Below are 16,501 nucleotides of genomic sequence, written 5' to 3'. Positions count from 1 at the left end.
CATTGCAGGACTTCAACTGACTACAGATCGACATGGCAGTCGCAACACTACTTCCTGAATCCTCATTGGATTCGGTGAAGCAAGCCGTGCGCTCAACCTCAACATGCTGCAATGCCACAGTGTTGTCCCTCCAGTCTCTTTTTCGGGATTCATTGAAACCGATCCCCGACGTCGAGAGCGAACCTATGAAGAAGACGAGTCGGACGAAGAAGGTCGTGCCTGGATCCTCAGGACGGAGTAGAGCGACAACTAAAACAAACGTCTCGGCCAAGGGTGCTACAATTGCCGCGATCGAACATGATGCAGCGCGTTTGTCATGTCAGGAAAGGGTTTCACTGGCGACAGAGATCTTTAATACAACATTGAAGACACTTGCAGATGCATCAAAGTCATCCGAACTTTGTGTACCGACTACGCCTCTTCATCCAGCTTCACCGAATCGCGTCACAAAACCGGCGAGGAGATCGAAGACACCTCAACGTGCAGCGCCAAATGCAGCCAAAATCGACAGCGGCCTACTCGCAGTCGCTGAGTGCGCTAGTCTGGCACTTGCCTGCTTGAGGAATATGAAAGCCGAACAGAACAGCCAGGGAAATGGGCCGCTTAATGTCCAACTCGAACAAGGCGCATGTGTGTTAGCAGGGAGATATTTATCTCTGGGACTGAATGATTTGGCCTACAAAGAATTACGGGGTCTTAAGAGGAGGGTTCAACAATACTTGGATAGCCAGGACATCGGCAAAGACGCCACTGTCGGGCGGAAGGACCAGCGAAGCACGGAGGAAGAAGCTGCCAAGGAACGAATGTCCGATCTCATATCCTTTAAGAACATATCTCATGCTCGACCATTGCACAACTTGATTATTTCCTTCCAGTCCAACGCCCTTCGGCTCATAGCAGCGGAGAAACGCGCTGCGACGGTGCATAAGGTCTTGGCTTCCTTGCAATTGGCAAATCCAAGCAGCCCAGCGAATCTGATCACTGCAGCGGTTGATTCCCAGACAGTGGCACGGGACAAGGCGGCTATGCAGCTTCAATTGCTATCTAATACGATAATGTCTATGTGCTCCGCAACACAGAAGTCAAATGATAGCAGCGTCTCCAAAGAATCACTGAAACCGATAACGCCATTGACCCTTCAACTATTATCGCTTGAGATTCGGTGCATGAGTTGGAAATTGTCTGGTCATGTCTGTGACGACGTGAAAGAGATGTGGGAGCCGCTGGCGCGGTATTTAGCGGCTTTCGTCAACCATTTCAAAGGTATCGAGAAGGCTGAGTTCGCTGCAACATACAAAACAATCGTCCGACTGCAGGCAGCTGTCGCTAACTCACAAAAACGACCTTCATCGAAGTTGAGAAACAATCTCTCGGTAGCCCGGATAGCAACCATCCTCGGACAACTTGCTCAAGAAGCAGGATGTTTCGAGGAGGCATCAACCCTTTTCACCGAGGCTCTCAACCCTCTGGCGGACGAAAATTTGCTTTCATCAGCCACTGTACGATGCAAACTCGCGACACTCCATTTGCAGGCTTTGAAAACCTCGACCAAAATGCGTCAACCGAGCGTGTCCATGTCTCTCTCTGAAGCTACTGCAGCCCTTGGTACGCCTCTTAGGGGAAATGAGAATGACTTAGATGAGCTGCTAGTCGAAGCAGCGAAGTTGAAGAAGATTTCAATGAGCTGGTTAGGGGAGAAGGTTGCCAAGGAGCATGATGCTACTGACGAGGAAAGGGATATCTTCCCGAAGATTTACGCATATTTGAACGGATTTGTGAGATTCCTGCGACGATATCTTGGGAAGAAACCTTCGGCAGATGAGGACCAAAGTGACCTCGAGGTGTTCTACAAGCGGCTCGAAACTTGTAGAAGCATCGTGCTGGCTGCGGTAGATTCAGCTCTCGCAGTTGGTAAATTGTCCGTCATGTCACAGAGTCCTTCATGGGAGTCACTGCTTTCGACATTCTCCGACTGCCAACGCCTCCTGGTGGCGATCGATTGCACAGCAGAAGGGAACCAGGAGCGATCGGACGGGAACGAGAATGGCATGGGATTTGTGAAACTGTCCAATCTGTTCTGGTCTCGGTATATCAAAGACAAGGAGTCCGGGAAAGGCCATCGCGAGCTCATGCATACTTTGAGACAATCAATCAACTTTCTCGAGAATTGCTCGCCGGCTCAACGAAGAACAGGATTCGCAGCCTTGAAGTACGAAAGACTCGCTCACTTATACCTCGAAGCGAACATGGGCGTTGAATCTGCAGAAGCATTCAGAGATTCGCTCAACGAGCATATTAGTGCAGGGGTCTTGAAGCAACTCTTATCCAATACTGTCAGTGTCTCTCCGCACCGGGCGTGTCAAGACCCGAAGAGCAGCAGCTTTACTTTCAACCGCATACTTTCTGCATTTTTGAGGACGAATTTGCGTCTCCGCGATACGAAGCATGCCAAGTTCTTCGATTGCCCTGCTGTTGAGTCCTTACAGAGGGGCCTCCTTCTGGAATGGCAGCTCGGTATTCTGAGCGAATTACCATCTCAGAMTCATAATGACGAGGGCTTCCGTTCGGCATTCGATACGCTCCTCAGTACAATCTTGGAAGTATACTCTCCTGAATCACGGCCCATCCGTCGGCTACGGGTCATCTTGATGGGTTTGCGCTTCTCTTTGGATCACTCAGATTCACTGGGATTGCCAACCATCCGTCGACTTGTCGAGGAAAGCGTCAAAAGCCTCGACAACGCTCAAGAAGTTGGTAGTGATACTGATATGGAACTTTACGCGACACACTTGAAGAATTCAGTTTGTCTCACCCTAGGTCTTCATGAGGGGGATCTACGCTCGGACGAATTGGATCGGATATTGTGCTCGTGGAATTCAATGATGCGCAACTGTCCAGACAAAGACGCGCTCTCTTCGTGCGTTGACGATGTGGACTATTACTTTCTTCAGGTCAAAGCCATTGTAGATTACACGGAGATTTACGGGCTCTGGAAACTCCAGCTCGTCGCTCTTGAACTGGTCCTACGTATCACGGAGGTCCAGGGGACTAGGGATTTTTCTGAAGCCATCATCATATTGTCACGTTTGGTTTCGCAGTACTGTCGCTTAGGGCACTGCAAGAAGGCTGAAGCTCTTCTTACGCGCGCGGATCGATATCTGAACGAAAATGAAGTTTCTTGCCTGGCAAATCTATCCTACCGACTGGCCCAAGTGGAATACCTACTCGAGAGGGGAGAACTGGAGAAGGCAGCAGGCATTCTTTCGACTTCAAGGCTTCTGTACGAGAAAAATCAGAAGAAGGAGAACCTCGGTAACGGGTCTATCTTATCCAAGATAGGATGGGAAAGATTGGTGGCGGACGCGGTCCTCATGAGTTCGCGGCTTTCGTTCGCCCAGGGCTCTGTGACGCAGGCTCTTTTCTTTGCCAAATTATGTGTCAAATTGAACTGCCGAATCTGGGCGAAGGTCGAAAGGTTATCCCAAAGGAAGCAGGAGAGATCGTTGTCTGCAAGCCCCAGCTCCGACCTTGAGAGAGTTGTTGATGGAGTGGCAAGGCTTGATGTGTCCCAGTCAGTCTCAACGACAAACCACACCGTCACTTATTCTCAGGGAGCTCCGTTTTGGCCTCATGTCGGTTCGCATCATACTGCTCTCTTGAATCTTGCATATTTTTCCGCCCATTATGGTCTATTTCAGGACGCTGTCTACTACGGGGAGCAAGCCCTGAAGATCAACAGAACACTCAATGCGAACGTCCGCTTGATCGCTTCCCAAGCCCAGCTGGGCTCTTATTGGATATTTGGTGGGCGTCTCTCTGAAGGTCGAGAGCTTCTAGCAGCTGCAGAACAACTATCAAAACAATTGGAAAGCAGTGTCGAGCTCGCTTCGCTGCAGATGAGCATTGCCTCCCTTCACAGATTGCAGGGCAACTACCACGACGAATGGCAAGCTCTCCTGAGGGCGGACCGGATAATGGCCGACGTGACAGCCTTGGAGACAGCCGAATCGCTTCCTCTACAGCCGACCATTTCTGAGCTGGAAGATAGAATGGACAAACTACGAATTCGGGGAAGTAGCAGGAGAACACAACCTAGTACAACAACAGCCCGGAGAACTCGTGCGACTACTGTATCCTCAAGGACAGCACCGAAGCAGTTGACCGGCAAACCGGACGCAAATGGAACAATGTCCCAGTCTATCTCGCACCTTAGAAGCGGCATCCTCCAACAACAGGCAGCATGTTCGCGTGCCCTAAGGGAGTTTGAGAAAGCCTCGCGACTGTTGACTGACGCGCGGCAGTTTGCCACGTCTCGAAACAGTCAAATATCGTTGCATCTGAGAGAAAGTGAACATCACCTTGCTGAGGCCATACGGCAATTCGCGTCGCATGCGGTCTACTGTGTTCTGCCAGAATCGACAATATCCCTCCCTGCGTTACAGTCGCCGAGGAAGGTCACGAACGAGACGACCCCTTCCACTAAACAGTCCACTACACGTAAGTCACGAGCACCTGCCAGAGGAACGCGGTCCAGACATGGGAAAGCTAGCGAGGATTTCATCGATATTTTGTCCAAGGCTGGTGATTGCCTGAACAACGTATTTTCGGCTGCAACGGCTCTGGGATCAACTTTGGACAGCCATATGGCGTCCCGGCTGATGAGTCGCATTTCAATGTTGTCGCATACGACTGCGCCTGGGAGTCCAATGCCATGGTCTCAACCGCCAGCGAATGTGAATGGTAGGTGTTGCCCTAATCGTCAGTACTGGATAGATCACTAACTGAGCTGTCAGAAATCGGCCGCATCGGCGCCTTTACGCGCGAACGAATCGCTATCGGTATTGATAGACAACTTTCCGACTTCAATGATCCGCTGCTTTGGCCAGCTCAGGGCTCTACAGCAGAACCAGAGGCAGACGTATGCAGCACCTTTAATGAAGAATATATCGATATTCTTCCGTCTAACTGGAATGTACTTTCCTTGTCCCTCAGCGCCGACTGCACAGAATTCATTATCTCTCGGCTACGCAAGGGTCACTCGCCCTTCCTCCTTCGACTTCCATTAAAGAGAGGGAACGCCGAAGACGACGAGGATCAGTTCACATTCGAAGACGGAAGAGGAGAGATGAAGGAAATTATCAAGCTGGCGAACGAAAGTGCACATGCCGCGAAGTTACAGAAGGACAGGCACTCCAAGAAGGAGTGGTGGAGAAACCGCGAAGCTCTCGACCAGCGCCTGCAGAACTTGCTGCAAAACATTGAGAACGTCTGGTTCGGTGGTTTCCGGGGGATCTTTTCACCGGTGGCTCATGAAGAAGCTGCCCTCTCGCGGTTCGCAACGTCGTTTCAGAACATCCTAGACAAACACCTCCCTTCCAGACGAAAGGGCGGCCGTGCAGCAACTCCGAGGTTGTCATTACATCGCAATGTCTTGGAGTTGTTCGTTGGCGTGAACGACCTAGAAGGCCAGGAAGACCCTGAGGAGACATTGATGGATCTTTTGTACTTTGTGGTCGACATCTTGCAATTCCAAGGGGAGCGCAATGCCTATGACGAAATCGACTTCGATATGATGGTGGTCGAGACCCTTGATGCCGTGCGAGGCTACCATGAAGCGGCGCGCTGCTTACGAGAAGGACAGCAACCGCAACATACTGTCTTGGTCCTAGATAAGGCACTACACTTGTTCCCGTGGGAATCACTTCCGTGTCTGGAAGGATTGCCGGTATGTCGTGTGCCATCCTTGGAATGTCTGCGCCAGCGGATTCTCCAGTCTGAGAGCATCATCAAAGTAAAGGGCAGCGGCCCCGGATTTGCTATTGACCGCGAAAATGGTACATATATTCTCAACCCTACAGGAGATCTTCAAACAACGCAAGACACTTTCGAGGCCGACCTTGGCCGCTTGGCTACTTGGACGGGGATCGCCAAGCGAGAGCCGACCGAAGAGGAGTTCAAAGATGGCTTGGAATCCAAGAGCCTGTTTTTGTATTTTGGCCATGGGAGTGGCGCACAGTATATCCGTGGAAGGACGATCAAACGTCTTGACCGATGCGCAGTTACATTCCTCATGGGATGTAGCAGTGGCACACTGACCGAAGCGGGCGAATACGAGCCATATGGGACCCCAATGAATTACTTGCATGCAGGCTGTCCCGCTCTCGTTGCGACGCTGTGGGATGTGACAGACAAAGATATTGATCGCTTCGCCAAGTCTACGTTCCAGAAATGGGGACTTATCGGAGATGGGGATACCAAGGACCAACAAACGACGCTCCCAAGTAAGGGAAGGTCCCGATCGACAAAAACGAGCGGCACTGAATCTTCTGACCCAGTGATGCTGGACGAAGCAGTATCCAAGTCACGAAGTGCCTGTGTGTTGAAGTACCTGAATGGCGCGGCGCCCGTCATCTACGGCGTTCCTACGGTGTTTTTGGAATAGACGTGTACATTCTGTTTTTGGTGTTGGCGTTTGCTCAGGCGAGGACGGTCTGTTTTTTATGCACTGTTGGAGTTTTGGAAAGTAGATCAATGGTTGATGTCTCAGTTAGTGAATTTGTTATTGGCGTTGCGCATTTCCATTCTGTGAATATCTAGGAGTTCTTAAGGCGACAGAGGACCTGTCCTTTCCATGGTATATACGTAACCTCTGCCTTGGTCAACCCAACTCTCCAACTACCTAGCAACACAAGTCCAATCCACCATTACCTGGACCAAAATTGCGTTTATTATAACTCACAGACTCAAAATGGCCCAAGAGGATGAGTTTGGCCCTGCCTGTCCGATTCCCCAAGTTTACCAGCCTCATGAACGTGTTGAACAGCTTAAAGAACTCCTAAATGATCCTGAACAGCAACGCCAAAGAATCAACATAATGGCACTCATACGGATGTATGAAAGTGGGGAGCTTGGGCCCCTTACAATCGGTCCTACAATCTGGCTCTGTGATGGAAAGATCATGGATAAATCGCTCATCAAAGAGAACGGTATTCCTAACATCCCTAAAGGGTCCGTTGTATGGCTTGAGGTTGGTCTGCACCTTCATTATATTAGTAAATTGCTTACCATTCATCTAGGGAATTGGTATGCAGATGATGCAGGGTCACCTCCAGTAACTATCTCTACACAGTGAAACAGTCCTCACATTCTGTATGTGTAGTTCATGTCCATAAAGGGCAATGTTTTCCGGAATGCAGGATCCACAGTGTGTTTATCATTCGCCTGGAGAGTCGGAGTACCCTGTCTAGATAGAGTATCTCCAATCTGACGTTGAAAAAGGTGGTGGGGAGAAAGACAGGAGAATAATGATGATGAAGTTGCTGCCCCTCACGGTTCCCCTCATTCCCCTCCCCCACCCTCCGTCACAAAACCCATCCGCTCCTCTCAACTCGTCATTCTCCTACTACGATCTTGCAGCTTGATACTCTGCCATAGAGACAAACTGAGATCAAGATCCCACAGCCATGTCCGTCACCACAAAAGCCACGATCGCCTCCTTTGGCGGCAAGCTACTGAAGCTGAGCCATGCCGCCACCTCAACAAAATGCGAGATGAACTTCAACCTCTACCTGCCCCCGCAGGCCTTCCAGGACTCATCCCAGAAGATCCCCGTCCTCATCTACCTGTCCGGCCTCACCTGCACAGCCGACAATTGCTCCGAGAAGGGCTTCTTCCAGCACGGCGCAAGCAAGAAAGGCATCGCAGTGCTCTACCCAGACACCAGCCCTCGTGCGTTACAACCCCAGCCCCAGCCCCCGGTCAAGAATAACACCCGTATTGATGCAATGCACCGAGAACAGGCGGCCTGAACATCGAAGGCGAAAACGACTCATGGGACTTCGGCACGGGCGCCGGCTTCTACGTCGATGCGACGAAGGCCCCCTACAACAACGGGTACAACATGTACACCTACGTCACCGAGGAACTCCCCAAGACGGTCTTTGCGGCGTTTCCGCAGCTCGACTCGAGTAGGGTCAGCATCACGGGACATAGTATGGGCGGCCACGGTGCGCTGACGCTGGTATGTTGACTTGTTTTTCACAAACAGTTGGCCCGGAAGGGGAGACTCGCAAGGCTGACAAAGTGCCGTGAGTGACAGTTCCTCCGTAACCCCGGCAAATACAAATCCGTCTCTGCATTTGCGCCGATCGCGAACCCCATCAACTGCCCCTGGGGCCAGAAGGCGTTCGCGGGCTACTTTGGCGAAGACCAGAAAGCGAAATGGGCGGAGCACGATGCCACCGAGCTGGTGAAGAAGTGGAAGGGGCCGTTGGATGTCCTCATTGACGTGGTGCGTGTCTTCTTGCAAACGTTCCTTTGATTTGGAGCGAGACTGACTGAATGACGTAGGGTACCGGCGACAACTTCTACAAGCAGGGCCAGCTTCTCCCGGAGAACTTTGAGAGGGCCGCCAAGGAGGCTGGTGTCGAGGGCGTCAATGTCCGCTACCAGCCTGATTACGACCATAGTTACTACACCATGGCGACGTTCTCGGATGATCACGTCGAGCATGCGGCCAAGTATCTCTTTGCTTAGTGGGTTCCCCCCTGACAATTTGTGATTGTGTTGTTCAGTGAAGCATCAAAGCTATCCGGGTACTTCGTTTGAAGACCGCTGTCGCTGTGGATGCTGAAATGCTCTGCCTAATTGTACATGTATCTGGCGTCTTCTGATGATGATAGCTGATAAAAGTGAGCGTCGGGCGCCGAAGTCACATATATAGAAAGGTTAGCAGGCTGGCCGGTACGAACAACTCGCAGAGAGCAACAATCTTGTCCAATATTCAGTATTTACTACTATCTGTGACAGGAGAATGGGCAATCCAAATCATATTCTTGACATTGTATCTCATATTTTTCATGATTTATCATTAAGTTCTCAAGACCGTACATACGTAAACCCTCGTTGATGGGTATCCATCGTCCGCTGACTATCGGAAATCGGCCATGAGACTGACAAACGAGTCGACTGCTCGCAAGATACCGACAACTCCGCCTTTCAAGTATGCCCCAGTCATAGAACTCATCCGAGACCGCCATCCCACGTAACTAAAACCCAGCCAAAACCCAGGTCCTCACATCGTACCAGCAGCGGTCACCCTGACCATCCGGCTCTCTCCGTTTCTGCATTGCCTCCGCCTCAGTAGCAAGGTTGTCTCCTTTTTGTCCAACTCGTCGCTTCCGAATAAATCGAGATGACAAAGAACGCTGTATATCAACGCCTAATCATGCAAACGAATGCCTCACCAACTATATACTTTTCTGTACCGGTGGTGTAGTGAAGTCATGACACTGGGAAGGAAGAGCGTGCCGGGGACAGACCAATCAGTGTTTTAAAGGACCACATGAGAACATCAGTCATCAAACCAAACTGTGGGGGAATCTAAAAGGAAGTGAAATGACTCTGAGGAATGCTGAAGAGTATGGGTGAATAGAAAGATGAAAAGGAAGAAATAGAGATGACCACGTCCGAGGTAAAATCATATCATGCGCTCAATCGCTGGATGAAAGACTGTACCAGTCCCACATCAGCTTCAAATCCAGATCGAGATAATGATGGAAGTTTGAAAAACATACCGGAAAGAATTGCCGGAACCCCTTCAAGTCCAGCCGGCTCAAAGCACCCACAAACTCTTCAATCAATTCTGCACCCATACCCATACCGGGCAGTTCACGGTCGCGGAGATACGCGAGGTACTCCATGCCTGTCTTGGAGTATATCGTACGCTGTAACCCGCCAGCTTCCGCAAGAACCTGCTTGGCTTGCGCATCCTTCGAGTTGAAGGAGGGTGTGGACGGCAGCGCCCAGCATAATGGCGAGAACCGTGTAATCATGAATTGGCCAAAACCGGGCAGCGGAGCCTGTGCTGGAGGGGCTCCGTTGGAAGCTTCCGGGATGACATCCGGACCGCCCCACGAGCTGCTCATCTTCGAGAGAACAGAGAAGGCCATCTTCGCTGTGGTAAAGTCATCGATATCTTTGGAGAAATGCTCGATAGTGGAGATGACGGTCTCAAAAATGGGTTGATTTCCTGGGACTGGGTTAGCTTACACTAGAACAAGGACTGACTGTTAGTGACGAGGACTCACTTTCACTGATGATGACAGCACCCAAGTCATTGTTCAGAACGGCCAGCAAGAAATTCAGGTATTCTCGTTTCAGCTCAGCCAGTTGGATCTCATCATCCGTACCGGTTGTGGGATCGGCGATTCCGGAGAACACTCGTTGCAGGAAGGGGGTTAGTAGTGTGTCAAGGATGGAATAGATTTCGCCCTTGAATCCGAAAATAACCTGGTCTAGGAGACGTAGGAACAGGGCCATCTCATCGCGGGAAGAAGTCTGAGTAAGGAGGCCGTCAATCCACCTTGGCAGCTGTGGCAGAATTCGAGAGCCGAGGACGCCGATGAGCCTCGAGAAGGCAAACCGGGCAGCTGTCCGAACGTTGAATGAGGACTTGAGGGACTCCAAGGCAACCAGCGTGGCTTCCGACACCTGATTGAAGGCTGCTGAGACTTCGGGTGCAGGTAGAGTAGCGGGCGTGTTCGTTCCAGGCATCCAGTCTGAAAATCCGCGGGCAAGGGTTCCCAGCGCCATGATATCATGATGAATCTGAAGAATGGCTCGTTCATCGTTTGATTTCGCCGCTTCCAGGTTCTTCTCCATGTCGAGGAATACAGGATTGAGCACCGATTGCGCATAGAGGACCTGTTTATCAGCTGAGACGGTGGGAGTCGAACAGATGATCCCGACAGCTTCGAAAAGATACAGCTGGCTGTTAAAGATGGCGTCGGCTAATTCGTGGTCCTCTGAAGACATCTCATCACCGTCAGATCCTTCCGAAGGTAGTTCAGCGCGAATTACCAGAAGATCGCCAAGGGCTTCCACAACGGTTTGCGCGACATTACCAACGTACTGTCTGAGTTGCTTGACCAAGCGCTGGAAGAGGTACCAAGAACGAGTCTTCACCTTCTTGATAGGATGGTGAACCAGTTGAAGGAAGTTCTCCAACACACCCGGAATTAGATGGGTATGGTGGTGGAAGAATGAGCTATAGCGCACGCAGATTTCCATATACTGTAATTGCGTTGCCGGATGGGTGAATGAACGAATGTCTAAACGTCGTTAGCCCGATCATCGAGATTATCTATTCGATATACCTACCAGACTCGACCATCCTCAACATCATTTCGATGAGCCTTTCGGCAGCCTGGTTGTTGGGATTACCCCTGGTGTAGAGACTTCCCGCCTTGACTGCGAGATCTCCAAACAGGAACATTTCATGCAAGGCAAGGTCCAGGTCACGCCAGTCCATTTGGGAGCCCGACTGCCGCAGGTTCTCAAAGGTCGCTGCCACCATCTCCGACACAGCCTCCATGTATAGCTGTTCATTGACCGAAGCGATCATCTGCTGAAGCACACCAAGTCTCTTGCGAAGTTCTTGGAATTCTGCCTCGTCCGTCTGCTCATCTTCCTCGCCCCATGAGGAGGTCTCGTCGTACCGCATCTTGGCAATGATAGCCTTCAGGATCGGAAGCAGGATCGAAGAATGCTGGGAAGCAAGGGCGGGGTTGACTTTGGCGATTCTTCTTAAATAGGTCAAGAGGTCGCTAACGCACGGAATGACTGTTGAGCAGACTTCGTCATATTCATCGGAGAAGTATCTCAGGATATGTGGCAGGAAAGCCTGAAGCAGCCCATTGGCTTTCTCCTTGCACTCAGCCGAGACGCCTTCCTGTTCCAAAGCCCGTACAATATCAATGACAGTGATATTGACTAACTTGGCGACGGTTTCCGCCAGATCGGTGTCATATTTGAAGGTGAACCTATTTCCGTGCAGAGGGGGGCTATTGGAGAGTTGAGAAACAATAGTATCGAGATTCAGGAAGATAATCATGTCGATCTTGTCCTCCGGTTTCATCTTCTTGCCGATGATCTCCGTGAAGACATCAACCGCCGCATCCCGCACCTTCTCTTCTCCTTTTCTCAAATCCGCTTTCTCCGCCCGGCCCAGCTGCTGGAACAAAAGATCAAGCATTGTCTGGTTCACCACAAGACCGATATCAATCCAGCTGACCCAGCTGCCGACAGTCTTCAAGCACATCTCCACAATTACGTCGTTGCCGTCCCGCCATTCCGACAAAATCTGTTGCCATGAGCTGGTGATCTTCTGTATATCCCTCTGCCGAATGAGGTCCTTGAGCGCATTCGCCTTGTCCTGTTCATTGCGGGATCGCGAGACCAAAACATCACCAATCTCGTCGTGGATAGAGTTGATAACCCGAAGGTAGAAGATAATTCCGGAGGCGTTGTCGCGTGTCGTGCTCGAGGGGCTTTTGTGGGTCAGGCTGAGCAGATCATCAAAGAATGATTCCCACCCGCTGGCGTAGAGTGCAGAGAAGAGAAAGGTGATGGTTTGGGCGATTTTGTTCTGGATGTTCGGAGGGTCGGATGCTCCTGCGTCCTGTCCGTATACCTGCCGGAGATACGCCAACAGGCCATCTTTGACGAACGCTAGGGCCTGCAAGTCTATCAAACCGCCCTGTGCAGCGCTATTGACCACTTCCAGAGCGACATGCCTCACGATACCCGAGCGCTGGGGAGTTTGTGTGAACAGTGAAAGGCAGACCTGCCATCCCGACGGGTCGGAGCGAAGCTGGTTCACGAATTCGAAGGCTTGCGTCTTAAGGGCTGGGTCTGAGGACGGATTCGAGGCGATTTCAATTGCATTTGCTACCTAGTTAGACAGTACACTGTTAGGCTCATCTCGTCCTGTAGAACCATCGTTGCTCTTGGAGTACGTAGACACTGGGGAGGGTTACGGAGGGGCACGCGAGGGGAAGGGTGGTGGGGTGGCCTTTTTTTTTCTATTTTCTCCCACTTTTGTGAAGACGGATTCAAAAGCCACAGGAGTTGGCATGAGATTGCTCACCTGCTCTTCCATCTTCGACCAGCCGGGCTACCTTCGGAGTCGTGAGGACTCTGAAAGCGAAAATAGCGGTGATTCAAGAAAATGTGGTGTGTTCCGGATCAAAATCAACGGCGGTGGAGAGTCATAGCACAGAGGAGGGTCAGTAGACTATCAAACTATGCATAGTAGGTTTAGTTCCAGCATCAGAATAATAATAATACTAATAATCGGGCGGTGTTTCAAAGGCTTTGCCTGTGGGCGCCTTAGCTTCTCATGAGCCCCAGTTATTTGGGTAAAATGAATAGGACCAAAAAAAATTCTTTCAGTGGAGATTGGGACTTCACTCACGCGAACTCTTGACTAGGACTTAATATCCAGATATTTATACAATGATAAAGTGTGACAATGAAAGGAGGTTCAGTAGAGCGAAAGGATTAGCCTAGCCTCAGAGCTCGATGACAGTGACGTTGATGGAGGGGAAAGAAATGGAGAATTGTTGTGATGAATCATTTCTTGTGCGGACGTCAAGCTGAACGGGTGTGGCCCAGAAAGGGCAAGGGGCGACGTGCCTCGCCCGAAGTGGCCCTTGATGCCCGCACATTCAGGCACAATTGGCGTCAACTGGGCAGCATCCATTAAATATCTCATGTTACTAGTCCAGACCCTTTTGGTTTTTCGATGTTCGAATGTGTCCATATGCACTAGTCTAATTCGAATTATCTTCTCATCATGGTCATTATATATACTTCTGATCTACTTCTTGGCCGCCTCCTGTTTCAACACCTGCTGTTCCATTTTCTCAAACCCTTCAACAGCCTTGCCGTACTTCTCGAAGGCACCCTTTTGATATCCATCTGCAATCTTCTCAATGAACTCTTCCTCTCTCCACCGTTGACCAATCAGGTCTTCGAAGGTCTGGCCGGGCTTTCTCTCAATAGCCCACACAGCCTTGTATGCTGCGCCCAAAGCGCAGGCATTATCTCCGACATCCAGCTTGTAAACTCCATCGCTTCCTCCCAGGATCTCTCCAGCTACCTTAGCAATAGCTTTGTTCTTCGAACCTCCTCCAACGAGGTAGACACGACGTGGCTGGGGAGGCAGTCCGTCGCCAGGGCTCTGGGTAAGACCTCGGGACCGCAAGCGCAGCGATAGCATCTGGCTCTCCACAATAGCCCGCGCCTCGTCTGACGGCTTGTTCCATCCGTCGTTGGTTTCAGTCAGCGTATCACTGGCTGGGTCGTAGGTGAAACGCCACTGTCCGGACCGGACATTTGGCACGATTTCTGGTCTGGGGAAAAATAGGCCCATTTTCATGGGGTCTGATTCTGTCGTCTGGCCCATCGGGGGCGTCTCAAGCATGATCTTGTCGAAGCTCTCCCACGACTGGGACGCGCCGCTGCCCGATTTCTCATTGATTGCATCACGAACATATTCGCGCGCAAGGCCGCCGTTCTTGTAGCAGAGCATGAACATGTAGAGTCCAGGGGTGGTGGGGTGGTTGAAGAAATGTGTTGCAGGGTCTGGCTTGTAGCTTGGAGTAGACATGAGGAAAGTAGTCGAAGTTCCCAGAGACACCATAGCATCGGACGGACGCAAGGGCAGGGCAAGTATGGTAGCCGGGTTGTCGCCAGTCGAAGGGAGAATCTCACAGTCTGAGCTGAACCCAAACCGCTCAACGAAATATCGATTGATCTTTCCAAGACGTAGACCTCCATCTTCCGGGACGTCACCTAACTTCCGCTTGAGATCCTCTACGCCGAATGGTCCCGCACAAAGTCCAAGGAGTTTCTCATGGTAAGCACCCTTCTTGATATCCCATAGGTTCATGCCGCAGACGTCCGAGATGTCCATGGGCGCAATGTGACCTAAGAGCAAGGAAGCAAGGAACGAAGACACAAGCGAGATTCTCGCCGTCTTCCTGTAGACCTCGGGGTATTTCCTCTGCATTCGGAGAATCTGAGGACCGGTGAATCTCTGTCCAGCAAACAACCGTCAGCAAGCTCCCATTAAGTTCAAGGCAGGGTACATGACCGACTTACATGATGCGCCTTGCTTCCCGTCGCCCCAGCCAACTGCTCAGGACCTCCCAAGAAAGCATCAAATTCATCACACTCCTTCTGAGTACTAGCATCCTGCCAGTTCGGGCTAAAGGGGTGCGAAAAAGCTCCACTGAGCTGTTCCTCCAGCGACTTGCTCGAATCCAGGGACTTGAGGAGGCTCTCCGCATTCTCGCCCCAGTAAACGCTACCATGCTGCTGTCCCGCGCCGCTGATTCCCTTGACACGGCTAAAATCTAGTCCTTGTTTCCGCAGACCCTCCAGCACGCCATCCAGGGCTTGCAGCCACAGTGCAACGGGTGCGAAGACCTCATGCTCCGCCTCGTTGGTGAGCACGCCCTTTTTGATCGAGAACCCGTGGGAATCGGCATCGAAGTCGAATTTGGAGACGTGTACCACCTTCAGCTCTGGGTTGACCACCAGGCCCTTCAGCTGCTGTGTGGAGAGGTCGAACCCAATGTATAGAGGGCCCTGAGAAGTCATGATGTGTGTTGGATGACTGAGAATCTAACCCCGCGGAGAGATAAGATGACGTCGATAAGGACAAGAAAGGACGTTGACAACACAAACAAAGGTAGGATGAACGGGGTGTAAAATACTATGGAAGAAATAGGAATTGAAGAAGAGCCGAAGACAATAATAAGAAGGGTTAAGACGAGACTTATGGTCAATTGGCAAACTGTCAGGTGGAAGCTGTCTCTCTCCAATTTATCCCTTTCTCGGGCAAATTCAGGATAAGGAAAAGTCGGTCGGTACCTTGGGAAAATGACCTTTCAACCTCCTGGTCCCCAACCAATCTTTTTTACCTTGGGTGAGATAGGTCATAATTTAGCAGGTAATATTTACTTGTACTCAAGGATTCATTTTGTCCAATGGCATTCCCATTTTTAGAAAAAAGAATAATTCATCAGGGCAATTATACCTACTATAATATGATGCCGACGTGATGTAAACACCCGGGAGAGCTTGAATGCGGGTGGGAGTATATGAGGAGAACCCCACCGCCGGAAATCTCCCCGGTTAATATCGAGATCACTCTCTCACTATCTACAGAGTGCAGAGTATAGAGTACAGCCTCTGCAGGTTCTAGAATCGGGCGGAATTACGAGAGTCTAACAAAACGCGTCTGTAAGGTACAATATTAATCAGATGATAATTCCAGCTTTTAAGAAAAGCAAAAGAATGGTTGATAAAGTTGACTACCGGGTAATTGTATGTTGAGAATTTGAAGCCTTCAGTCTGGCAGTCTCTAGATTATATACTCTATAGGGGCCCCAAGGACCAGATAGGCCAACAATAAAGCATCTTGTATATTGCCGATAAAATCTCCTCTCTTCGAGATCATGTTCCTAGTTCCGTTGTGCCCCAAGCCGATCTCGTCTATCCGACTCCGGATATTCTAATCTCATCCTCAGCACACATGGACGGTCTTCTATTCATCTTTGCCTCCGGGGTATCACATGCGCTTCGGTGGAGGTCCAGTGGAAGCAAAAAGTGCAAAGTTAACATGACGAATATGTCCTATTTTCAGATCTTT

At 50.6% G+C, this 16,501-nt stretch overlaps 5 protein-coding genes across 5 annotated transcripts; 3 read left to right on the top strand and 2 right to left on the bottom strand.

Moving 5' to 3' along the window:
- Window positions 1–32: 32 nt before the first annotated feature.
- Aspvir_004161 (C50 family peptidase) lies at window positions 33–6,442 on the top strand (the record flags this gene model as incomplete). The annotated part of the gene is made up of 2 exons (XM_043267392.1): window positions 33–4,740; window positions 4,794–6,442. 2 exons carry the CDS (start codon window positions 33–35, stop codon window positions 6,440–6,442), a joined length of 6,357 nt encoding a protein of 2,118 aa, XP_043123327.1.
- A 306-nt stretch (window positions 6,443–6,748) lies between these two features.
- Aspvir_004160 (uncharacterized protein) lies at window positions 6,749–7,115 on the top strand (the record flags this gene model as incomplete). Its single annotated transcript, XM_043267391.1, has 2 exons — window positions 6,749–7,027; window positions 7,077–7,115. The coding sequence occupies 2 exons, from the start codon at window positions 6,749–6,751 to the stop codon at window positions 7,113–7,115; spliced, it is 318 nt and encodes a 105-aa protein (XP_043123326.1).
- Window positions 7,116–7,463: 348 nt separating this feature from the next.
- On the top strand, window positions 7,464–8,535 carry Aspvir_004159 (S-formylglutathione hydrolase; the record flags this gene model as incomplete). Its single annotated transcript, XM_043267390.1, has 4 exons — window positions 7,464–7,728; window positions 7,800–8,020; window positions 8,099–8,290; window positions 8,350–8,535. 4 exons carry the CDS (start codon window positions 7,464–7,466, stop codon window positions 8,533–8,535), a joined length of 864 nt encoding a protein of 287 aa, XP_043123325.1.
- Window positions 8,536–9,483: 948 nt separating this feature from the next.
- Window positions 9,484–12,940, bottom strand: Aspvir_004158 (Ran GTPase-binding protein LOS1; the record flags this gene model as incomplete). The annotated part of the gene is made up of 5 exons (XM_043267389.1): window positions 9,484–9,510; window positions 9,576–10,030; window positions 10,089–11,111; window positions 11,161–12,733; window positions 12,929–12,940. 5 exons carry the CDS (start codon window positions 12,938–12,940, stop codon window positions 9,484–9,486), a joined length of 3,090 nt encoding a protein of 1,029 aa, XP_043123324.1.
- Window positions 12,941–13,660: 720 nt separating this feature from the next.
- On the bottom strand, window positions 13,661–15,447 carry Aspvir_004157 (xylulokinase; the record flags this gene model as incomplete). Its single annotated transcript, XM_043267388.1, has 2 exons — window positions 13,661–14,881; window positions 14,947–15,447. 2 exons carry the CDS (start codon window positions 15,445–15,447, stop codon window positions 13,661–13,663), a joined length of 1,722 nt encoding a protein of 573 aa, XP_043123323.1.
- Between the last annotated feature and the right edge of the window lie 1,054 nt (window positions 15,448–16,501).

Source organism: Aspergillus viridinutans, assembly GCF_018404265.1.
Source record: "Aspergillus viridinutans IFM 47045 DNA, scaffold_2, whole genome shotgun sequence".
Classification (NCBI taxonomy): domain Eukaryota; kingdom Fungi; phylum Ascomycota; class Eurotiomycetes; order Eurotiales; family Aspergillaceae; genus Aspergillus; species Aspergillus viridinutans.
The sequence above is the reverse complement of the archived record's forward strand: the minus strand, read 5'-3'. Positions and strand labels throughout refer to the sequence as shown.